Source organism: Epinephelus moara, chromosome 11 (assembly GCF_006386435.1).
Source record: "Epinephelus moara isolate mb chromosome 11, YSFRI_EMoa_1.0, whole genome shotgun sequence".
Lineage (NCBI taxonomy): Eukaryota > Metazoa > Chordata > Actinopteri > Perciformes > Serranidae > Epinephelus > Epinephelus moara.
In genome coordinates, this window is record NC_065516.1 from 21,799,269 (window position 1) to 21,825,610 (window position 26,342).

Consider the following 26,342-nt stretch of genomic DNA (forward strand, 5'->3'; position numbering starts at 1 on the left):
TCTCTAGCGCCCCCATTTTGTTTGATTGGGTCAATAATGGAGGGGTCCCCTCAGATTATGTGTGGTCATATGCCTACAAAGTTGCGTGGTGATGGGTGAAACCCTTGAGATGTTATACACCTTTATGTGATGAGCCACGCCCTCCGCAATATTCATTGCCTTATAGAAGCTCAGTTTTAGTAAGTTTTCCAACTTTTGCCAAGAGGGAACTTTAGATATTGGTCCCTAGACTATGTTCACCGAGTTTAATGCAGATCGGTCAAACTTCCTAGGAAGAGATCGATTTTAAGTGTTTTTCAAAAAATTCAAAATGGCGGAAAATCTATATAACAAGACGTTATGAGGCAAATTTGTTCCTCATGAGGAGAGGCATCTCTGTACAAAGTTTCATGTCTCTACGACATATGGGGCATGAGATATGCCCATGCAAAGTTTGCAATTTCAATCAGTTGCTATAGCGCCCCCCTTTGGCCAATTGATGTAATATTGCTTCATTCGCATCCTCCCATGACCCTCTACCACTGTGCCAAATTTCACATGGATTGACCAAGTCAGTGAGGAAAAAACACGTGGACCAGACACATGGACAGAGTTTTCGTCATTATATAGTAAGATAAGATGTATATTTTTTTAAAATGTTAAATTCCTTTTACGAATCAAGAGGGAGCTGTGTAGAGTGTCTGGTGCTGAAGACTACAAGTCTGCAAATGAAAAAAATCTGGGGTGTGGAGTTAAAGAGAAGTGAGCTTACCAGACCTCTTTAGCCTCATGTCTGCTTAAGTCTTGTGGCTCGAGGTTATATTAGTCGCTACTAGCATAACACCCGAATCTCTGACCAGAAAGTCGGCGGTCAAGCTGCAAAGTGGGTAATGCTCGCAGCAGGTTTTGGCATGGAAGAAAATATGTGGAACAGACACGGCTCTGCAGCATTAATTTTTATATTTTCCTTTGTCCATCGTGGTCAACAGTGTTGTAGAAGTGCAATGCTAAATAGATTGAGTACTTCTTTGAGGGGTCAGTTGCAGAAATGGTTGGGAGCATTTGCTTTAAACAAATAACACTCCTGCCTGTCACCCTTTTGTCAAAAGAAAACAAAACTATGTTGAAACCTAGATGGTCAGTGTGCTAAATTGTAGCTACATTGTTACAAGGGTAAACAGTAGTAGTGTCTACAATGTGAAGAGTTAGAGACACCAATTAAACTGCGTGTCTTTGCATTGTGGGAGGAAACCGGAGTACCCGGAGAAAACCCACACTGATACTGGCAGAACATGTAAACTCTGCACAAAGGGGCTCCCCCACCTCAGGTTTGAACCAGGAACCCTTTTACTGTGAGGCAACAATGCTAACCACTGCACCACTGTGACGCCCAGGTCCCCATAATACTTGTTTTCAAATTGTATTAAAGTAGCATATCATCTGACATAGTTAAGATATGTTTGAGACAAATAACTCTGCTTTAATTTGATATATTCAACAGTATAATTTCAATTTTCAACAATTTGTCGCTCTGGATTACTCACCCAAAGTGTTATGTGATTAATGTTATTTTGTAAGCAGAGCCTAGGTTACATCCCATGACAGTTATGAACATGCCCACAGGCTCAAACGTTGATATTACAGAAAACAGAGTGAGATAACGTTCCTGCTTCAGCTTCCAGACCGTGGTGGGGAAACACAGGGGAGACTTTGTTTTGCCTCCAGGGCCGAAGTTGATGCTCACTTTGGTGAGCTGCAGCAGTTATTCATGGACCAAGTGAAACCTACACTGTACGTTTACTACCACTTGACAGCTTTACAGCTAATTTCTCCTCTGCTCCGCTCAGTTATAGCTGTCTGCTCTGAGCCACCATCACTCTCTCTGTTGCTCAACCACACACTTGCTACAAACACACTACTCTGCTCTTATAACATGTGCATTAAACTGCTTGCCTGGTGAGAACATCCTGATGACATGAGCTCAGTATTCTGTTTCGCCCTCTGTAGCAGTCTGGACTCAGTGCCACTTCCTCTTGTATTCAGAAATCGAAAATCAATCCGGGCCAATCAGGGACTGTGTTATAGTTGATGATGTAAAATGCAGGCCACAGCTTGCACAACAGTAATGGTAGCTCCCAAAGCAACAAGAGCTAACTGTAACGTTAACTGCAACAATCACAACAATTAAATAAGAACTAGAGTATGCACTCGCAAAGTTTCTTGGAGGAAAAGACGTTTTTGCCGTTCTTTTGACTGAGTCTGGCAAAAGTTTGTTTTATCAGCTGACTCAGTTGGTGAAGAAGATGTTCCGCAGTGTTTTGTGACGCTGATTGGCTGAAGGACTTTGCCTGTCAAGGTGGGTACTCCTGCCCATTTAAAGTGTTTGAGGCGGCACAGAGTCCAAACTGATAGACAGACTGAAACAGAATGTTGAGCTCACATCATCAGGATGGTATTAACAGGCTATGAAACTGCATCAAACATTCAACAAATATAGGACTGAAACACCACATGTTTAAAAAGGACAATATAAATTTCTACAGGAAAAAAAAAAACAGTGGCGCCAGAAATTGTAAGTTTTTAGAGTTCCCCCTGAATTTCCCAAATGAGGCTTTCTGAGTCAAGCTTTGTAGTTAGAGTAATACATGTGTTGCGCAGCAACAACAACCACTTTTCCATTGAGGAAGTGGATCAGATGATTGATTGTGGAGGCCAAGACGTTACCAGTGGAAGCACCTTCTCCCTATTAATTTTGAAATAGCAATGGCCAATGGGGAAAAACCAACACTGGACCGACCAGTGGTGAAACTTCATCACTCAGTCAGTGACTCAGTAGGTGTGAGTCCATCTGCCTATTTTTATGTGCATTTTTTCATTTGTGCATAGAAAAAAACCTGAGTAGAAACACCAAAAATTTGAAAAAAAAATAAATCTAAAAATATCACAAAAAAAGTTCTTACGCTTGGGTTATGTGGACAGTTACGTTTATAAATAAAATGTAAATGCCGCTAAGTGCAATAGAATTTAGTGATTAAATGATGACTTCCAGTCATTGCATAGGGCACTGCAAGCTCTCCTCATCATCTCTGGATGGCTTTTAACAGCTTTACTGCAAACAGGGCTGTTACCAGAACTCTTCAAAGAACACAGAGCTGTAATATTAGCTGTTCAAAACTTTCCATTTACACTGTCAGCATCATTCTGTTATTATTTCCCTGAGACTCAAACTTTTGTTTGGTATGCATTTTAATTTCTCCTAGCTATTTGAGATCAGTAGCATGCAATAAAAAAAACTAAACATCATCAACAATAATAAAGTCCCAATGTCTTCAAACGAGTATTTCTTAATTAACAGCGTCTCAGCTTGTTACTGTTGCTGAAATTGTCAAATTTGTTGTCACATCAAACTACAAACATTAATAATCGGAAATAAACAAGTTTCAACCATAAAATGTGATCAGGTTTTGTCCACTTTCGTGTCAGGATCGGCTGCGGACTGACTTGGCAGAAATGACCGCCATCTTGTTTTCACATGGATTAGTGTATTGTGCTCTGACTACCACTAGATAGCATAAAAAAGTGTCTATGAAAGAGGACAACAGGTCTAAGTCAAGAATAATGAAGTATAAGGTCAAGTAAACCCAAAATGTTTTGTCTCGGGAGGTTATACATCCATTGTCTTCCTTTGTTTGAGGTTTCACCATAGACTGTATAAATAATGGACATAGCTTCCATGAGGTCACCCACTGGTTTGTGGACTGCCGTATTGAAGCCTCTAGTTCAGCATTTCAGCCGTCGCCATATTGGTTTTTTGAAGAAGTGACCATATTTGGATAAGAGGCTGGAGCTGTGGAAGGGCAAGGGGTGGAGCTGACTCATAGACTGTAGCACTGCCTCACAGATGACCTGTTACTTAAGCGGCCCCACCCTTAAATTACTTAAAAAATTCACCTCCTGTATAGTTGTCATGAATTTTGAAATAAGCTAGAGACCAATTTTTTTTTTTTTTGTACCGGGCTGTAAACATGTTTATATCTGCTGTAAAGTTTGGGGCATTTTAACATGGTGGTCTGTGGGGATTGACCCTGCTTTGGAGCCAGCCTCAAGTGGCCATCTGATGAACTGCAGTTTCTGGCACTTTGCGTCGGCTTCATTTTTCAGCCTCGGAGGTTGCCCCTCGGGTTTCACTGGTACTCATCTTGTGCAGTGGTATCATGGCACCTGACTGGAGCATTAGCGCCACCCACTGTTTACCTCGATGAACCAACTCCCAATATACACAAACAGTAGTGGATGGAAAAGCATGTAAAGTCTTTCTCTGATTTTCTGAAATTTCAGTTAAGTTTATAACTCTGTGTCAGATCCCTGCACAGTCTTTATGGGCTTCTCAAGAACTGCCATGATCTAAATGGCAGCTCTTCATCATTGCATGACCTTTTTACAATTACTGACAAAGAAATTAAATGAAGGTTATCATTAGACTGGGGCTATTTGTTTGTTTGTGTATTTATTTGTGCATGAAGGGGTGTTTGTTTACAGTTAATGGCGCGAGCATGTGTGTCTAATGTGTTGTCTGTGGTGTGTAGGAGGTTATAATTTTATCTGTGTGCATTTGTTGGACACGGCATGTCAGTGATTTTATGTGTGTCCTGTGGATTTATGTGTGTATGGATGCGTGAGAATTTTAATGTGTGTGCAGTTTAATGATCAAACAAGAACTGTCGCTCTGCGTTTCAATTCACTTTAGTGTTGTGTAGCACTGATGTGATCACACACACACACACACACACACACACACGCTCTTTGCAGAGTGGTCTCTAAGGCAACAATTAATAGGCAATAAACATAAGAGCTCAACCTTTTAAGAAAATGGAAAAAGGGACAAATGGTGGAGAAAAAAATCAATATGGCTACCACAGCAGGCAAGAAGCGACTGTAAAGTGGAAAAGATAATGTCAATTATAAGTGTGGCTGAAATTACCCATCTGCACTGCCACAATAATGCTGCCCGTTCATCACCGCATCTCTCACCTTCACTCTGTTTGTAGAAGGCGGAGTCGCTGCCACAGATGCTGCCATCATTGTCGTTGCCGGTGCTTCCCTCGTGAACGCTGCTTTCTAGAGGGAGGGAGGGAGAGAACGACAAATGAAGTCTTCAGATAAAAGCCTTCAAACTGACGCCTGTCAAAGAAATGCAAATATTCTGCTCATATCATACCATATAATACCACAGCGGCATATTCTTTTGCACTGTGCCACGTTAAAAGTAGGTTACACTGCGCACAATGCCACTAAACCCTTTTTTGTACTCTTGTCAACTGTATTCCCAACTCCATTTGTCATCTTGTCAATTGTATAGTTTTGTTTCTTCTACTTTGTGCCTTTCCCTATTGTGCACTGAAAAAAAAAAACACACAAAAGAAATGAAATGACAATTGAAAGAAAAAGATAATTCCCTTTGCCTTTCAAACTAATCACTTGCTGGCACTTATCATAAGCATATTCTCAGTGCGCACAGGCATCACTATGTAGTGTGTTGTTTTCTTTATAGCTCATTCAGGCCAAGTCTCCTCTGAGTTAGTGCTATATTTGTGTACATATCTTCTTCAAACAAACTCCAAAATCTAGACTTACGGCAAAAGGGCATTCATGTCACCGAAAATGGAACATTTGTGATTATAGCTCTCAGATAGGTCTACTTAAAAAGCCATGGAAGCCTAAAGAAGGTGTAATGGTTACAACATCCCCGCCTTCAAAACCACATATTCCCTTAGTGGCCCATTAACTCCTTTTAGACAGTTCTCTTGTGGTTTGCGTTTAGTGCGTCCCTTTTCATCAGTCCAGCTGTAAAAATGAAGAGAGTATAAATGGACGTGCAGGTTATTAAAGAAGACAAACTGTCAGGCAGTGCAGGAGAGGGACGTGCCAGGCCACCAAGGTAGAATACAGTCATGCTACTGGAATGAGGGAAGTGAGTCCTCTAACTGACCACACTCCAGGTACATTTCCATGTCATCCGATGACCACAGGCCATGCCCACTCTCAAACATGGCTCCAGACAAAACACAAGAGCACCATGGCTCCAGTTCCACCTCTGCTCCCTCCTTTAGCTCATTTCCATGCACTAAATGGAGCCAAAACCAAACTTATCCAAATCCTAGGTCTTCTTCCAACACTTCGGCCCCTGCTGCTGACAAAACACAAGCACGACCAAACTCCATGACTCCCATCCTTGGCCGGGGTCGGCTTCACCTCCGACATTAATCTTGTCAGCAGAGTCCTGTTGCTGTTCCTGCTGGACAGGCTGCAGCTTCTGGCTGAATGCACAGAGACAGTCGAATGCTCGCGGCGGTTTGGTGCAAGTCCGCCTTCAAGGAGCCAGAGACACTCACCGATCTCTGCCATAGCTGACTGCAACCCCGCCAAGACGCCAGACGATTACACAGCGATCACTCTTCCACACCACAGTGTTGCCATTGGATGCATTCTTATATCTCCCACAAGCGTATGTCTAACTACTAGACATTTATTTTGCATAAAAATGCAATTAACTTAATAAAACCATTTCAGAAGGGGTTTAATGAGCCCACACATGAAAGTATGAAGCCAGGAAAACAAAAACAAATACATCAAAATCAAAGGAGCTGGCATTTTCTTCCTTTTTTTCCCCTGACAGCAGCAGTAACACAGCCAGCTGTCAGATATGTTATACTATTTCAGCTTTACTGCAAGATGAACTGCTGTTTGTCAAAGCACTGCGACGTTTTAGAGTGGAGCCTGTAAGCCAGCAATCACAAACTCTTACATTACTTCACAGAGACACGCAGTGACATGCTGTAACTCCACCAGAAAAGACTTTTTTAAATACATCTCTACTCGCAACATCTGCCTTTACAGCAGGTTCACACAAAAAATTGTGTAGCTCCACTTTGAGGAGTGTGTATTTGATTTCATGCCACCCTATATATCTCTTCATTCACAGGCCCAGTCCTCCCAGTCGCAACACGGTGTAACAACTCCCAAAACCATTACACGCTCCACCCGTCCTTCACTCCCAGAGTTGTCTCACTCTGACTGAAGCGGCGTTCGACAGAGCTGTACTGTTCTCGCTTGGTTAGAGCTGAATTATAGTTTCTGGGAGTGTGGAAGGCGACAATAGGTGGGGAAATTACCTGCAGCAGCTCAGGACAATGTAGACACAAAAGGACTGCTGTCAGAGAAAGTGAGCCGCCTCGCGAGAAACACACACAGACGGAGGGCAGCACACACACACACACACACACACACACACACACACACACACACACACACACATACACACACCAAGAGAGACAGACAGGGAGGCAGGGAAGTGGAGGCACTAATATACAGACTAAAAAAGCTCCTGAGGACTGGGTATCATAACTCATGCCACACCGACATCAGCTCACTCTATACATACCAACGTCAACCTCTGTCACAACAGCCAGTCAGCATAACCTGGCCATCTGTGAGATGTTCAAGAAAGTGTCGCTGTCACCTGTCAGTCATACGGATGCAACCTGCAGAAAGCCGTCCTGCACGCAGCGAATATCGAAGCAGGAAAATGTACCTATGTGTGTTACTGTCTATTGAGGCAAAACATCATTTTAGATGAAGTGGTCAGAGGTAACACAGTACATGTACTCATGTAGTGTAGTGTTCTGTACTTCTCAGGAGGAATAAACATACTTTTTCATCACATTTATCTGAATATAATAAATACTATATATGAATACAAGAAATACCCAACACTACATAATGCAAGTTCATATATAAAAAGACATAATTCAGTCTTCTTCTTCTGGCATATGTCCTTAGACCTTCAGCTTCCTTGAGGCAAGCCAGTCCAGTTTTCATCATCGAGGTCAATTAGACCACAATCGCCAATTGGGGGCCTGTGTTTGGGGCAGCTGGTTATAATGTGTTCCACTGTTTGTAGTGGATCACCGCATTTGAAGTGGGCACTGTCCCCCAGACCCATTTTTGCATTGCTGGCCCGAAGCATCCTACGCCTGTCCTCAGGCAACTGAGGGTTGTCCATTGCTTTCGGGGCAGATTCTGGCCGTGAACATCTGTGGGGTCTTCAGTGTAGTGGTGGAGCTGGTGTGGAGTGGTGCAGACTTCCACTGGTCCCTCCATCTTGCCTTGACCCAGGCAGCCTTGGAGGTGTCAGATGTTGTTGTACGTAGCAGTTCTTCTTCTTTGCATGTGTGGCGAAGGGGCGCCAGGACTTGAGACGCAAGTGCTATGGGGTGGGATTCACTCGTCTGTGCCTTTCAAGCGAGGGCCAGCATGGCTGCTTCTGGTCTGACCTCTGCTGGAGCGATACCAGCGAACAGGCAGTTGGTTTGTTGTCTTGTAGACATCCGCACATAACTCAATAAACTGCACCCACAAACAAGCTGGAGAGCCGGTGGCCCCACAGTCTCAATGAAAACCTGACCGAGCTCAGCTCAGGGTTGGCCAAAGCCTGGATGACACCATTTTCTGAGACAGAGAACCTGCACATATATCGATATATAAGATTTTGTATTAAGGCAGGGGAGCTGGGCACACTGACATTTACAAACATTTGGCTGGCACTGCACCATCCTGGAAGTTTAAGAAGCAGTCTCATGCCATCATTATAGGCCACACTAAGTCTTTGCATGTTACTCTTCTATAGTGGTCAGTATACAGCGGGGTACAAAATGCTCTAAAAAGAGCTATCTTTACATTAACTGAGCACATGCTGAATTTGCGAGCAAACATATTAGCTTGTGCATAACTTGTGGCACTGTCACATCATCAGCTAAATCACTGACAATATAATGGCTGAGAAATTTCATCTCATTACACACTCTAAGAGCCACATCCGATTGAAAGAATCCAGGAAATACTAATTTTCTGTCTTCTTCACTTCTGTTGGCATTATATTTGATGTCAGCACCATAGTTTGAGCAAATCTTCAACAGCTGTTGTAGGCCAGCTCTTTACGGGCAGAAGATTACCAGATCATCTGCATATATAACCTCACTAAGTAGTTTTTGTTTCTAATCTAACCAGACCTCAATTGTCACATCAAAAAACAGATTCATCTATTAACAGTCATTTGCAAAGGTTCAGGAGCGCACAGACTAATGATGCCATTGTGCAAATGGGGCTGTCAGATCACAAAATGCTTTTATGTGTCATTCAAAAAACACATATTTTACTCTTACCTGTAGTGCTATTTTTCAGTCTAGATAGTTTTGGTGTGACTTGCCAAATGTTGTATACATATCACCCCACAGAAGAAAGTGTGCATCTACTCATGGATGAGAGAGGATTCTAGGTGAGCTAGCAGTAGATGGATGCTTCCTTCTGCACAGTGACACAGTTGTAGAGAGAAAATAGTCCCTACATGAAACTGCTCACAACAACTTGGTCATGATTTCTGGAAAGAGACATTGCTGTTGAGTTCATCAAATCATTTTTGATGCTTTGAGCACCACAAGCTGAGTACCATCTAGTTCCATTATATTTCAGAGAAAGCAGACATCTCTACGGCTGATATCTCCAGCACTCTGCAACTAGGCGATAGGGACAATATGTATTTTTGACTTTGGGGTGAACTGTCCCTTTAAATCAAGAGCAGTGTCTGAAATATTGCATCTAACCGCTGATAAAAGTACTGAGATCCTTTATTTAAAGCTGCTATAATCAATATTTTCATATTAACAAAGGATCAAATGACAATGTATAATGCCAGATGCAATATTTCGGACACCACTCCTGATTTAACATCTTTACAGCATTTTTAAGATGACAGTGATAACTGAGAGGGGGGACACCACATCATTGTTTTGTTTGTCATTCTTTCCACTTACGTCTGCCGTTCATCAATGAGTCATATCTGACGAGGCAGCAGTGATACAATCACTAGTGTGACACAACAGAGCCATGTGTTCATTTCTAATTGGCCCTGAATGGCACTGCTGCCTCGTTATTACAGAGGTGGTGGCAGGTCACCGTGCGTCTGTGTGTGTGTGTGTGTGTGTGTGTGTGTGTGTGTGTGTGTGTGTGTGAGTCCAGTACATTCCTCCTCATGTTCAACTTCTATATTTTCTCAACATGACCATTGTCTCACCTTTGTTCCACGCCGCTTGCCATCACGCCACTCAAGGGAGTGGAGTAGGAAATCGCTCGATATTGCCATGGTAACTGCATAGACGACAGCGGTCGCATGCATCTGCAAGGGTGTCTGAGTGTGCAAATGTGTGTCTGCGTGTGTGTGTGTTTGAAAGAGTGGGAGAACCACATTACCTTTTTGATCAGAGAAAATGGAAAAGATACAAGCGTATGTCTGTACTGGGAATTCTTCTCTTTGTTATTATAACAACCAATCTGCTTTGATTTCCTGCTGTTATTGTCAATAAATGATTTGCAGTTTAAAGAAATGTAACTGCATATTGCCAGAAAAAGTTAGCACCTAGTGAAACTACTTTAATATAACACTGGCAAACTGCCTTCTCAACACAGTGGGGTTTATACACATCGTTGCTGACTGTCACACTTCTAAAGCACCCATGAAATGAAAGGAAAATGTACCTCAAAGCCCACTGCGAGCCACTTTGAGGAAACGTCGTTCAGTCTGGATATTATAGAATAATGGTGCACACCGTTCTTAGATTGAATGTGCCCCAGCTGACAGTTCGTAACTGACTTGACCAGCTGTTGAAACAGGTGACGTGTCTTATGCTCCAAAACCAGTCACTGCTGACTTGACAAGCTGAGTCACAGGTGACATCATCAGGCAGCTTGAGTCAAAGTGAGACGAGCCGATTCACACCGATGCTACATTTTAAAACAGCTTTGTTCTGAGCTGGGCTTTCAATAAGACAGATGAACACTGAGTTGAATAATGTGGCTTGCCAATTTAGAAAATCGTCTTGTTTTGGCCTGAAAATTTAGACATTTTGCAAACTGCACATTCAATGTGGGGATTAAGTTGAGTGAAATAAAGTGTCATAAAAAGAGAATATGCAGAGAGACAGAGGGAACTCACAAAAGACTGTATAAATAAATGAGCCAGTAAAGTTCCACTTAGAGCTAACGTTCCTGAAGTGCCAGCAGCGGCAGCAGGAGGAGGAAGGAGAGTCCAGACGGTTTCCTTTCAATTACAATACAGCATCTGGCAGCACACACAGTCTCATAAACAACGTCCTCAGAACAACGGCTGAACCGACAGGATGTCTGTTTACATCACGCCAGGCTGGGAGGTAGTGGAAAGTAAACAAACGCTTCGCTTCATTCCTCTCTTTTATTTGGGAGATAAGACTTTTACTCACCTTTTGTGAAGGTGATGCCAGTGTAATTTAAATCTGTCATAAAAATGGAAATAGGGTGTTTCAGGACAAAACTGCACTCTTTGGAAAATATTAATATTTTTTTTTAATACTGACAATTCAGGTGGTGCTTGCAGCATTTACAAGTGCGTGCGTGTGTATGTGTGTGCAGAAAATAATTGGTCCCAGGGCCAACATGGCCTTTAAAGTTCAAATGATGGAGGTGGAATGCGAAATGAAGGAGCAAAAATGTCTCAAATAATTAGCACAAGCTCTTAGTATTACATTTTTTACATTTTCATAATGCAGCTCCTGTCACCTGCGGGCCACTGTGTCTGACTTAAAAGGAGCCTGACTGGGCTAATCCTTCTAGTGCATGAACCTGGACCAGAACAATGCTGCAGAAAACCACCCAGAACGCAGCCAGGAGTAAAACACAATGTTCTATTGGCTGCTTCTGCTGTCGCCAGCAGCAGAAGAAAATGTCAATCCCACACAAACCACTGCATGAAACAAAAACATCAAACAATTTCGCAAAGAGCTCAATAATAGAGATCAATGTTGAACTGGGTGAAAGGGCACTATTGTCTTCTGTTCTCAGCAGATATGAAGACGTGTGGGATGTGAGCTATATTATGATTAAAGCTGCACAAATATTATGCTACAAATACCCCCAAAAAGGCACAAAATACCCCTTAAAATCAGATCAGAGAATGAATGTATACGGTACAGACTAGCTAGTCAGGTCCAGCTGCTAAAGGTCAGAGTTTTCAGTACGTCTCCTTCATTCAACACACATTGGTCCACCAACACAGGCAGGCTCACATGTGCCCGATGGGCTGTAAGTACCACACAAATACAGTCAGTGCATTCTTGATACCGATGTGGTCCGAGCCCTGTAGTTGTTTGCTTTCCAACAGCAGTGGCTCTGGGCTCCTGTTTAACATTCTGCCCTCCAATCCCCACAGACAGAGCACTGTATTCTGAGTCACCAAGCTTTCAGCTCAAAGAACACAGGCCGTGCAAGTGCTCCGAAAAGCGACAATACACCTGTGAGTGTCTGAAGTGCTTGAGCCAAATTACAGTAGGGCTATCTTTTAGGTGCTGCAGAAAGTCTTGAACGAGTACAACTCTATTGAAAGAGGTGAATCAGGAGGTCCTCGTGCTTTGTTTGCAACACTGCGCTTCACTATTTCGGAGGAAAGGAATGGAAATGGAAGCAAGGTCACTGTTCACATTGTCCTGGCACTGACTCACTAGATGAGCCACATCTGACCTACTGCACTGGTGTTTAATGTTGATGGTTGAGACAGTTTTTGGTTAAGTGGCCACTGGACAAAAATGGATCAGCAGCATCACATGCAGTGCTCACTCTGCTTGACAAGTGGGATTCTCATAACATCAAGATGACATCAAATCCCCATTTTATTCTATTCTTTACATACGTATATATATATATATGTTAGGGATGTCAAAGTTGATGTCAATGACTCTCAGCCCACTGCGTAGTTTGGAATGGCCAAAGGAGCGTAACAAAGAGCTTTGACCTGGACTCCAAATTTCCTGGATCCAAATCCAATCGAGCATCCTTGGGACATGCTGGTACATTATCTCACAGCCCACAGGACTTAGAGGATCTGCCACGAAGACCCTGGTGCTAAACACCACAGGGCATCCACAGACTTCCCTTGTCCATACCTTGACATGTCAGAGCCATGTCCAATCCGTAGAGGCCCCACCTTGGATGGGCGATATGTCTGGGGTATCGGCACGTCCCATAGATACTCAGTCGGATTGGGAACTGGGGAATTTGGAGGCCAGGTCAAGGCCTTAAGCTCTCTGTCATGTTCCTTGGACCATTCCTGAACAGTTTTTTGTGGTGTGGCATGGAGCATTGTTCTGCTGGGGTGGCCACTGCCATCAGGGAGTGTTGTTGCCATGAGGGAGTTTGCTCGATCGGCAACGGTGTTTGAGTGGGTGGAGCGCGTCAAGTAGCATCCAGATATATAGCAGGACCCAAAGTTTCCCAGCAGAACAATGCATCGTTCAAGGTGTTGACCTAGCCTCAAAAGTCCCAGATCCAAGTCTGATGAGCATTCGTGGGATGTGCCGGTGTTGTGGCTGATCGGTTTCACGGTATCTGTATTCATTTAGCTTAGCTGCACCCAGCAACCGTGAAAAAAGAATTCCCACAGCGAGTAAAATTGAAACGAATTGGAGATATATTACCTGACCTTGGTCGACTCACTTAAAAAGCGGACCGGATATTTGGCATAACAACGCGAAACACAAGTTGAGCCAAGAGTGAATTAGGATTTCAGAAACATACCCACAGATTTGAAAGGTGATCGGAGGGCAAACTTCAATTAACACTGAACGATAAACCAACGTGCAAGGTTGCAGCTTCTCATTTATATGTGTTTATTCTGTATCTTTTCCAATAAAACAGCCTGTGAATGGAAAGCTCTTCAGCAGCTGAGATGGAAGCCCACATGTTGGACTTTGACACTGGCTCATTCACGCAGCACAGAAGAGACGGTCAGTAAACTGTATGAGGACAAACTCACAACTCAACTTAGATGATTCATAAACCAACAACAATCTGACTACCAGCTGTCAGCTAAGCATCCTTGTAAACTCTGAAGTGGATATATAACCTCTCAACTTTATAAATGATGAACTGATGCAGACCATGTGCTTATTTTTAGTCATTTGTCTCCTGACGATTTGTCTACATGTCCCATAATTCAGTGCAGCTCTGGTGAGGCATGTGTAGTCTGTTCTGTCAGACACAGAAACAAAATGCATTAACGAGGAGTACTCTTAGTTTTTCACTCATAAAAATCAGAAGTAACTGTGCATTAAGATGTACCCTGTGCATCACTGTGTCCTCTGTCCCACATACATAAGGACTTCATCTCTACCTTCGCTATCGGACTGAAAAGGCGGCTGCAGCCATAGAAAGCTTCAAACTACTGCACTGCTTTCCCTCTGCTTCTCCTTCTCTCAATTTCCCAGAGAGAATAGCATGTTTGAAGGTGATAATATGTTTGAACATTTCTCGAGTCACCGTCATCTTACTGGATAGGTGGAACGCCTCCCACAGACATTTGGTGGGCTGTGACAGCAAACACAAAAGGCAGGAGAAAAGTGGGACAACAGTAATCCCCCGTTTGAAATGAATGAGATTTAAGTGTCAAAAAAAAGAAGAAGAAAAAAAAAGAAGTCATAATTTTTTTGCTTTTGATATTTCAAACAGTCTCATCACGTTGCATTTCATGGAAATTTTTTTTTTATGCTTTACCATAAAACCAGACGAGAGAGGTAGAGAGTGATGTAGAAAAATTACACTGTGATGGAGATATTACATGAATAGCTGAGCCGTTATAAAACTTACAAGTATTAGCCAGCGTGCTCACACCGATTTATCACGGTGGAAATAAACATAATGCTCAGATCAATTTTACAGAGACGTGCAGCCAAAGCAGAGCATTGGAGTGTAGTGCAAGACTCAGAAATGTCTACACAAGTCCTCAAATAAACTTCTTAATTTCTGAATACTTACTTTTTAAAGGAATAGTAACATGTTTGCTGTCTTGTCAAGGGTTAGTCTTACATAGTCAGACCTACGCAATCCTGGGGAGCAGGACCCAGGATGCAGCAAGGGTGTCCTAGTGTCAAGAGGGAACCTGTTTTGGTGGAGGCGCAAGCGCTTGCATTAAAATGGCTAAATCCGTGTGAAAGAAAACTCCACATAAAACATGTAAAGACATTTGAGCGTGTAGGTTGCTAGCTTGGAAGTTGTTGTCACAGGTCTGATAATGTGAGACTAGTTTCATGTGGTGACAGGAGTTTTGATAGTTGGCCAGTGACGGGCTAGTCTACATCTTTTCCAAGGATGTTGAAGCCATGGCCCCCACTGCTCTCCCTTTGATTGGCTGGTACTCAGTGCCTTCATTGGTTGGGTTGGTTAGGGTTAGGCTGTGAATGTAAGGATGAGCCAATCAGAGGCAGAGTTGGTGGTCATGCCTTTGCCATCCTAGGGGGGAAAAATCCTTGCATCCTCTGAGACAGATTAGTTAGATGAGAAGACACATACCACTCTCATGTCTGTACGGTAAATATGAAGCTGCAGACAGCGGCTGATTAGCTTAGCTTAGCACGCAGACTGTAAACAGGGGGAACGAGCCAACTTGACTCTGTTCAAAGGGAACAAAATCTGCCCACTAGCACCTCAAAGCTCACTAACAACAACATTATATCAGGTTTGTTTAATCTGTACAAACCAAAGTGTAAAAACCTGAAGACCTCGGGCCGTATTCATAAAGCTTCGTAGTGTTAAGAGTTGCTCCTAGTGACAGAATTCTAAGAAACTACTTTGACATTTTCTTAGAATTTCCCCTTAAAGCTAAGACTAGGTCCTTGTAAAGATAAAAGTTACTCACAGAGCATCTTAGACCGTAAATTAGCTCCTAAGGTGAAAAATAGTTGAGAGGACTTTTAAGAGGCTTAAGAGTTTTTTAAGCAGAGGAGAACATGGTGGAAACACGAAGACGTTGGAGAAATATTTTCCAAACGCTGGATGACAGTGAGTAAATGAAATGCCACAGATTAGATCATGCAGGAATAATATGTGTGGTCGATCTCATTAGGGAATCGCACACATTTCCCACCCAGCGCAATAAAGTGGTCAAGATACTAGAACAGAAAACTGAAAAACTGCAACTGTGCAGCAGTGATGACTTTGGTCTGTCTCAACCTTCCATGAGCAGAGTGATCACACTTTCAGTCTCATGTTGTCACGCAGTTCATTTCATTTCCACTAGGTGTCCACACCTTGCAGGATGACAAAAGGGTGTATCTGTGACAACCAATCACATCTGTTAAAAGAATGCATCACACCTAGCAACAGGGTCAACCACACCTCCTCACTAAGATAAAAGTTTCTGTCCCTTCCCTGCTCAGAGTTGCTCTGACAACTTTCCTAGATCACTCCTTAGCAAGGACCCTAAGTCAGGAGCTCTCTTAGAGGACTCTCAGAATGTTTGTGAATACGGCCCCTGGAGCTTTGTTGTCACCATAAGTTTGTCCAGCACATAACCCCCCAAAAATTACACCATGGGGGCGTCGGTGACTTAGTGGGTAGAGCAGGCGCCCCATGTACAAGGCTGTTGCCGCAACGGCCCAGGTTCGAGTCCAGCCTGTGGCCCTTTGCTGCATGTCATCCCCTTTCTCTCTCCCCCCTTCACACTTGGCTTTCCTTTCCATTAAAGACAAAAAAATGCCCAAAAAAATATCTAAAAAACAAAACAAAAAAAAAACTACACCATGCACTTTGGTTTTACAAACATATGACGTATTAATCAGTGAGTTTTAGAGGCACTGGTATGTGGATTTTGTTACCTTTGGACCTTCCTGTTACCAGTCTTTATGCTAAGCTAACTAGCAGCTGGCGCTAGCATCATATTTAGCAAATAGATATGAGAGTGGTATTTATCTCCCAATAATCTTACATGTTTACATGCTTCTACACTTCTAATGTTTTAATTTTGTCACTTCATTTAATTTGATAAAGTAAGATGTTCTTTTTTAATTGAAAAAACTTTTTCCTCCTCTAACCTTTCAGCACAACACGATACAGCTGCTCCACTGTTACATCTAATTTCAGTTTGTTGACACAGTCTCTGGTGCACCAAAGGCTAAGAGTGTTTAGTGCTACAGAATACATTAACATACAAGTAAACACAACCGTTTTATTTCATGCTATGCTGGCATCAAGGCGTTAATTACTAATTTAATAGGTACTCGGATCAATGCTCAGCATCTGCAGAGCCACTTAATGAGGTACTTGAATCAGTTATGAAAGAACGGAAATTCAGCTGCTCGAGCAAAAAAATGTCATAGATGGTTGATTTCATTCGAGTCTTTTCTTGTCTGATGTGTTACTTGTTCCTTTTTACAGTACATGGTCACCAATACTTCATCCAAGTTTAATGTTAAAACTCTCCAGGTGCCTAATCTATCATGCAGTGCAACACTCTCACTTTCTCCTGCACACACACACACACACACACACACACACCTATATACCCAGAGGACGGTATGGCATTTGTAACAGGTCACACAGGAGTATTACTCCCCTCCACTGGAGATGATGGACAGGAAAGTACAAATCGTTCACTCCCTGTTGTCTTCCTGTTGGTTTGAAGGTCGCACAGTCTCTCGGGAGACATGATAGATGTAAAACAGTCACATCTCTCTTGTCAGCTGACATTTCACACTCGTACAGAATTGATTTCACAAGCATCGGCCCCTCGGTGATAATAAAAATACAAACTTTACTAGCTCACGTGTATAGGCAGCCTATATGCCACATATGGTTGGGAAACAGCTTTACGGGAATGTTTTACATTCCTGCGGCTGCCTGTCTATATGCATGAATAGAGGAGACCAGTAATAAGACTCTGGCAGAGTTTCTTGGCTACATAATAAAAGCTCATTTTGTTGGAGCAAAATGGAGAGGTTGAAATATCAGTTTGCTAACGAGCAACATCTTTATCTAATTGATTTTTTCCAATCTAGTGCTGATTTACTTGCTGAAGTAAAATCTCATTATATTCAACTGAAAGCACAAATGTCCTGATGTACATCACAGTAATTTGTTTGTTACAAGCTTGTAGAAACACTTGACATTTCCATTTATTTGCTGCACAAGAGGTTTGAAAAGGCTTTTTTTCCAAATAAATTAAAACCCAATCATACTTTTGACAGGTGTAGCATTGGCTTTTTTGGTGACATTTTCACAGTCCCTCTGAAGTCAGTCTGATATAAAACATGAAAGGGGTGGGTAAAGGGTTAAAAAACAAGATTTCTCATGTAAACACACAAGAATACACAAAATGAGCAAAAACAAGGTACCATAATTCAGGGACTGATTTTTGCAGGTCAAAAAACCTAATGTTTCTCCTGTTTGAGACAACATACAGGGCCTGCGCATGCACACACATCACAGTATATCCATAATCATATGGCAAGTCAGCTAGCCAGTTAGTGGGAGCAGCGATGCGAGTATTTGAGAATTGAAAGCGGTTTAATCTGCCGGGCTCATGTGAGCCGAGAGACCGGCAGCCGAGTCGCATAATCCTTCCTCCTCTACCCCAGATGATGTAAGAGAGGAGAGGAGAGGAGAGGAGAGGAGATGAGATATATTGGCAGAAATACAATATAATATTATAAGTTTGTTTTATTTAGTGTATAATCACCTGAAAATACGAATCGTCATGTTTTAGTTACTTCAGAATGAGCCGTTTAGATCTACATTAGAAGCAGGTCCTCATCCACGGCATTCACCGTGCTGCATCACCATGTTTCTACAGTTGCCCAGAACGAAACAATTGAACACTGGCTTTACATAGGGCTATTTGGGTTTTCTCGCATTCCACCAATGTAGATAGCAGCCCCTCTGTGACGACCCAAACAGCTTTAGAAAAACACAGATTTTAATGTGAAACTGCTTTTTTCAGTGTTTTTACCTCACGATTTCTGATTGTTTTGGAAAAAAAGAGACCTTCACAGATAATTCGGCTCCCAGTTAAAACTTTCTGAACGTTTGCAAATTATCAGAGAAGAAAGGCAAGCACACACAGCAGATGCCACCAGCCAAACAACATTGAAGAAACACTGATTTTAACATGAAGCTGCTTTATTTAGAGTTTCTACCTGTTTAAATCACCATGTCTGATTGTTTTGGAAAATAAAGGACCTCTGCAGATAATTCGGCTCCCAGTTAAAACCTTCTGAACATTTGGATCTTAAGTTATCAGAGAGTGCAAATGGGAGCAGTTTCACCTGGTTGCAATCTGTAATCCTCACTGCTAGACGCCACTAAATCCTACACACTGCTCCTTTAAGTAATTGAACTGTAAAATGCCAAGAATCTTAAAAGGATATTTAGCCATTATTGTATCTGATGCCTTTAATTTTATATATTCCAGACTGACTGACACATACAGTTAATAAACTAAAGCATTAAAGCCACTTCAGTGTTTATCTCTCTCTTATGTTTGCAGTTTTCTTTGCTTTTATCACATTACGTTTTACTGCCTTCCGTTTCGTCCGCACTTTTGATGTCTTAAGTTGCCTTAGTGTTTTTATTGTGGTCATGTGTTGTGTTTTCGTGTTTTCATGCTGCCTTGCTGCATAAATAATCCTCTCTTGTGAGACAATACAGATGTGAACTGAACTAACGTACCATGTCATTAGGGTAAATACTTGTAAGCTTCTTTCTGACCAACATATTTTTAGACTCCCAGCGAGCCAAATCTAGCTATTTTATCCCACAGAGATAGTCATGCCGGCTTTCACAATGGCGAGACGTGCTGTCTGCAAAAAGGAAAATGTAATAATGTTGCGGTAATAACAGATATAGATTTTGCCAGTTACTGTAGCTGAATTCCTCCGCTGTGTGGGTTGCATAGCAGCAGACATAATTTCTTATGATTATGATGTATTCGCCTTGGCCGTATCACTCAGGGTTACAAGATCACTTAATACATGACGGAGAAAATAAACTCCAGTTGTGGTCACAGTGTATTCCTAAACATCCCCTCATCTCACCCTCATCCATTTCTGCCTCAAGTCTGGCCTGATTTATCCCCTCTGTGCTCTCTTCATCCATTTAATCCCATGTACCAGGGTTGGAAATAATGCCTTGTAGTCAGCCACAGAGGCAGACCGATCATGTTGCAGCCGGGTCAAAACAATGTTATCTGGAGGGGGGGATGTTCGATAAAAGCTGCCCTGCTGCTGATGTCCTGCACGGGAACAATTCACTGAGGACGCAAAGTGGCCTGAGCCACCGCAGGGATTAACTGGCAGGATGAGTCCACAGGGCAGCTCACCCGTGGCCCATCACCATGACCACTGACTCACACACACACACCAACACATGAAGAAAATGTTCAAATCACAAGAGTGTTTTTAAAATTGATCTGCAGCCATGTAAGAAAGTGGTTTCCTGAAATTAAATTAACGACATCGCGATCAAATGAACTAAAGTGTGAAGAGTGTGGAAATACAAATAGTTCCACTCAACAATCGCCCACCCTGAACGAAACCCTGGAGACATGCGCATATGTGTGTGTTTGTCTGTGGGGAAATCTGCGTTTCTACATGCCAATGAGAAAGTAATTAAGTGAATCAGTCAGAGAGAGAATAAAACGTGTGTAACAAATTGACTGATCATTTAACAAAGCAAACTAATGAGCAATCAAGTCGGCTCGTCTGTGTTTACTTGCAATGTCCGATCAGAACCTTGTATCTTAAATAAAGTCATTTTTTGTTGTTTGTGGAAGTTAAATTACGTCTCTGGACAAACCGACGTCGAAAAGAGACAGATGGCGATCAAAACGATGCCGAAAGTATGCAAGAGGATGAAGTTACCTGGGAGATCTGAGAGCGCTCCTCTCTCTATAATGTGCTTCCTGTACAGAGTCTTCAAAACCTTGGCGCTGCCGAACCTCTTGAAGCGACTCTTTACGTTGTTATAATACCATTCGAGTGACTGTGTCCTTAAAATCCTGCAGACAAGAAAGACAGAAAGACGGAAGGAAAGGAGGTGGGGAAGACAGAAAAAAGATGATATTAAGTCAAAAAGAACAGATGGCAAGGACACAGGCAAGAATCAGATTTTATTATAATTACACCAGGATTATAACTTTGAGTTCAAGCCAACACTGCCACTATCGGCTGTCTTTAATTATTGAAGGGTAGATAACCAGACCTCATAGACAATGATTTCAGGAAAGAAAGAAGGATAAAATTCAATAAAAAAATGACTGAGGCATGACTGCGCTTTTGTGTTATTGTCTACTTTTACTATAGGTTTGTGTTTGCTGTCACACTGTCATATTTAAATCCCTGCGCTTTGATTTGAAGCAAATAATTGGCTTTTTAAGGAGATTCAATGGTGGTGCCTCTCTCTCTCTGTGGAGGCTGAATTAAAGATATGAAAAGTATTTATTTACAGTAATATTGTGCAGGATCTAAGCTGTGTATTGTGATGTGCATGACAGCAGCTAATGCCTCCGTCTCTCAGATGTGACGTCACATTATTTTCCAGGCTTTTCCTCATTTCATGGTGCACTGCCGATTGGTGCTTGAATGCCAACCGGTCAGACCTCAGCAGCACAGAGCAGATGATTACATAAGCAGTAATTCATAACCAGCAGGGTTATGAAAAGCCCTAAGAAAAAGCGTTCCCTTTGCGCCAGCGTTGCCTCGGATTGCATGAAACTCGGCCAACTTGGTGCTTAATCACGCAGTCCCTCCTGCTCTCCTTTTCGCTTTGTCACACCACTGTTACACACATTAGGGAGGCTGAGCAAACACAACACACAGACAGATAAACACACACTGTGTTTATTTACATCACCATTTACCACAGACATTTTTGTCATGTTGTTGTTGCCGAAGAATGCTGCACAAATACACCTATGCACACACTGAGAGCTTACGGCACCTACAGAGAGCACATTTTTGCACTTTAATCCTGTGATGTTGCTGTGATGTTTTTGTATTTACAGATATAGTATGCAGGGATTTCTCCCAGCTATATCTGCAACCACTTAGTACCGTACATGCCAGGACGTACTTTGAGGTCCTCGGGCAGAGGCCTTTTGTCTGTTCCAGAAGCTCGGCTGAAAACTAAAGGGGACAGAGTGTTTGCTGTCAGGGCCCCGAGGCTCTGGAACAGTCTGCCCAAGGAAGTCAGGACAGCAGAGTCAGTGATCTCTTTTAAGTCTTTTAAGTTTAAGTAAGTTAAGAGAAAGGGCCGGCCCCAATACCCACACTTCCCCTAGAAATACCCACTTGCACTTGGTTGTGCGTGTTCACCTAGGCTAGTGGTGTCCCAAAACAGAATTGAGGTAGTGGTTTCCGACACTTAAAACCCATCCTAGATTCCAAGGGAGCCCCGACCCACACTTACAACGAAGTGGAAGATGAAACACCTTGTGAAGTCAGCAACGTCGGCAAGTTTTGGAAAACAATTTGTTACTGTACGATCGGAATATAGGCTATAAAAACAACAGATGGTTGGACTAGTGTAAAATCGACTTACCCGAACAAAATCCATCAGAACTAGAAGACGTCGTATGCACCTCCTGTTTTCAGCATTTCTTCTCCGTTGATTCATCAGACGGAGAAGAATAAACATAGCACACGCCACAACACAAGTGCTGGAGCCGGCATTTTCAAACCTGAATGACTACCGGTATCTTGCGTCGCTACAACGCGTGACGGATGCCTGCACGTCGGCCACGCCGATTTGCATGAAATGGTGTCTCATTTCTTAGGGAAAGATCTCTACCCTAATATTTCTCACTTCCCTCATCAAGGGTTATCTCGCAAACGAGGGCACTCAATACCAAGTGGAAGATTTAAGAGGGTAGAAATGGGATTGGGCCAAAGTTTTCAGTCTGTTCATCTCACTTATCTACCTAATGTTTTATTTGTATTTGTAACATTAGTAATTTATATAATAAAAACTCGATAGTTGAAACTGTGTGACGATAGGAAACTGCCACACAAAACATATTGCGATACTATGCTGTATTCATTTTTTTCCACCAACCCTAAATATAGTAAGGCAAAACGTCAAGGAGACAACTGTAGGTCCGAAACGAGAGTGAATTGGGGTTGGCTTTCACTGCCGCTAGTGAGCACAGAAAGAGCGGCTGAAGAGAGATGGCGCTAAGCTTGAATGTTGCGCGTACGAACAGTGACGAACAATTCTTGCATAGTATATACCTTTAACTACTGACCAAAAAGCTTTAACACACATGGATATAACCCGGTAATTATGATGTCACTGGTAACATTATTATTATTAGACCATGTTTTGTCGAGACACTAAAGGCTGTTTTTCCTATGACCCGAAATACCATGATGATGAATTGATCCTGCTAACAAGTGCTGCCTGTGTTGCCAAAGCCGGATATAGCTTATTCCTCTCAGCCATAGACCTTCAAAAACACATCAATTAGCTCCACCTGTGTGACATGTTCCTTCTTTACAACAAACACAGGCACTGTCGTTTATTTAGAGTTAATCCCGCATGCACACTGATGCTTCTGTTCAATGAAAAGACAGGCTGCTGAAGGTGAGGGTGAAAATAGCCATGCTAATAAAGGGATCCTGAGTGCCCCTGAGGCTGCATGGGCTGCCACATCCATCCCACCACCCCTCCTTCTTAACCTCCCTCCACTATTCCCTCCCTTCCTCTTTCTCAGTGGATTTATTATCCTCCGCCTCTATCAGCTGGGCTGCTCAGTGGGCCTCGGCTCCTTAATTTCATGCCACAGGTCAACCTAGTCACTCTAATGGTGGCTGCCGAGCTCCAGTGAAGAGTCCCGACTCTTTTTTATCTCCCTCTGGGCCCGAGGAAGAAGGCGAATAAATTAATCTGAAAGAGCAACGCAGCGTCCAGGTGGCATCACGAGGCACAAATACAAATAGGTTCCACCTGCACTGAAATGAGCTGAAGCCACAGGGAGCGGTCTTTGAACTGGAAAGGTATATTCAAGACTGACAGAGGGCTGTAGGGTTATGGTGGAGATCTTATCTCAGTGGGTGACTTCAAATTTAGCAGTATGTCTGAGTGGCATGCGTGGTCACACCCTCAAAATGAAAATAAATAATTGACTGTTTGCTGCAGCCTTTTGTTACTGTTGCTAAGCCTTGTATTCTTTGTTTTCTGAGATGACAGTGGCAGACAGACCACTCGAAAAAATGAGTCCTTGATTTCGGACACTGGTGGGCAAAAGCATGCTTTTCATTTCTAGCCAGTGACTGTGGATTATGTCAGATAAATGGACAAAAATAACTGGCCAACTGATCTTAGCTGTAGCTCGCAAAGCTAATGTTAGCACCATGAACTGTTTGAAAATGCCGTCTCTGGCCAACTTTAAAATGTCTCCCACGACTCACTTTGAAACAAATCTTGAAAAGGGGTCTTAATATTGCACATGATGTAAGGTGACCATATTTTTTCAAACACCTAATCCAGCACACTTAAGTGTACCACACGTTTATGCAAGCACACATATATGCAGTTATGCATGTACTTTTTAATCAGGATGACAAACATTTAAGCGCTTAGCACACCTTACTGAGCGCACCTTTCAACACCATGGACAGCGCCTCAACAGAAGACAAATCATGTTTTGTCTCCCAAAATCCATCAAAACAATCAATTTGAAAACAGTACAACAACACTCTAACACAGAAGACCAGCTGTACAGTTCATAGATCGGCATGACAGTTAAACTGTACTGACAGGGTCTGTCAGAAAGAGCTGCAAGCATCATAGCAACAGCCTTGACAACAACACATTAAATGATTGACACATACAGACAGAGCAGTATTAAATTCAGATGCATGGTGTTCTGTTTATATTTTTAAATTGGGTTAGGTAATAATGAGTGGATAAATGTCTATTTATACACGATGAAAACACTGTTAATCGTATTATTAATTTTAATTCTGGTGAAAACTGGGTCAGTGGGTGGTGAATGCTGAAATTTTAGTGTTTTACAGACATTTGTTGGGACTTAGGACACCCTGCTTGAAACTGGGCCATCCCAGACAACCTGGGACTGCAACATGATGGCAACAACATACATGACATCATGCTGAGGCTACAGCTAACAGGTCCCTGGTCAAAAGCTGGATTCCTCACTTGTTAATGGTCTATGTAAAACACATAGAAAAAAGACAGCATCACATTCTTGTATTGCAGCATACAGATACATAGTCCAAGTATTCTTAGGGAAATTGTCTTTCATTCAGCAATGTTTAGCTTAGGGCCCATTCACACACACACATCCACACACTGGCAGCTGAGGCTACCATACATGGTGCCACCTGCTACTCAGTAATCATTCACACACACTCACACACCGATGGAACAGCCATCGGGAGCAATTTGGGGTTCAGTATCTTGCCCAAGGATAGTTCAACATGCAGACTGGAGGAGATGGGGATTGAACCGCCAAACCAATGTGTTTCAGAGAGTACGCGATGCTTATGTTACATTCAGATACACAGTAGTAGTTTACACAAATTTGGGAAATACTACACAGTGGATGTGCTATTAGGGAAGGAACCTTTTAATGTGACAAGTGAACCCTCAAAATGCAGTCAGCTAATGATGTGCATATTCACACTGAAAGTATTGCTCGATCAGGTTACTACTGTGGGTAGTAAGCTAATTAACTGGACATTCTATGTTTGCAACCTACGTTAAAAAGACACCTCCCTTCAAACTGTTTAAATGCCCTACTGCAGACAAACGCACACTGCTTCTGCATGTAGAAAACTCCTAAGCATGTCAAGTTACACACATGCTAAGCTTGCTACGATTACTGAATTGCTTTTCAGTTTGCTTTTAATGTTTAAACTAATAGCCTTTTAATAGTATCTACAGTATACATACAGTATGCATTTCAACAGCAAGAATAATGTCCCAAAAATGTTTAACTTATTACGTCCGCCAAGTAGGTTATGTTTTCGCCGGCGTTGGTCTGTTTGTCTGTTTGTTTATCTGCAAAATAACTCAAAAAGTTCTCACGGATTTTGATGAGGTTGATAATGGGACAAGGAACAGATGATAAAACTTTGGTGGTGATCGGTTGAAGCAAAGTGGATAAAATAATAAAATGGCGGGAAATCCGAGCTGCTTGGTTGAGGTCTGCGCTCTCCGAGTGCTTTTCTAGTTTCAATATGCGTGCATGAATGTGTGGCTTTGAATGTAGTTGCGAAGTGGTGCAATGCTGTCTTTCTTCTGCCTGTCACTTCCTTTTGGCACGAAAACAGATGATAAGTAAATGCAAACTTCAGCTCAAGCATCTGCTCCCTTCACTGGCACAAACTTGTTGAAGTTAGCCAAGCTTTCCCTTTCAGAGAAAAAGGAGAGGGATTTAGGACAGTGGGAGAGGCGTCTCGATGAATGAAGCATGACATTGCTTCCCTAGAGTG

General features: G+C 42.4%; 1 protein-coding gene across 1 annotated transcript in view; it reads right to left on the bottom strand.

The window, feature by feature from the left end:
* Positions 1-26,342, bottom strand: part of myripb (myosin VIIA and Rab interacting protein b) — a 178,588-nt gene that overhangs the window by 24,358 nt on the left and 127,888 nt on the right. The window contains exons 4-5 of the mRNA XM_050056270.1: positions 20,748-20,884; positions 5,011-5,097 (exon numbers count right to left, since the gene is read on the bottom strand). Coding sequence (XP_049912227.1) covers positions 5,011-5,097; positions 20,748-20,884 — 224 coding nt within the window. The remainder of the gene's footprint in view (positions 1-5,010; positions 5,098-20,747; positions 20,885-26,342) is intronic.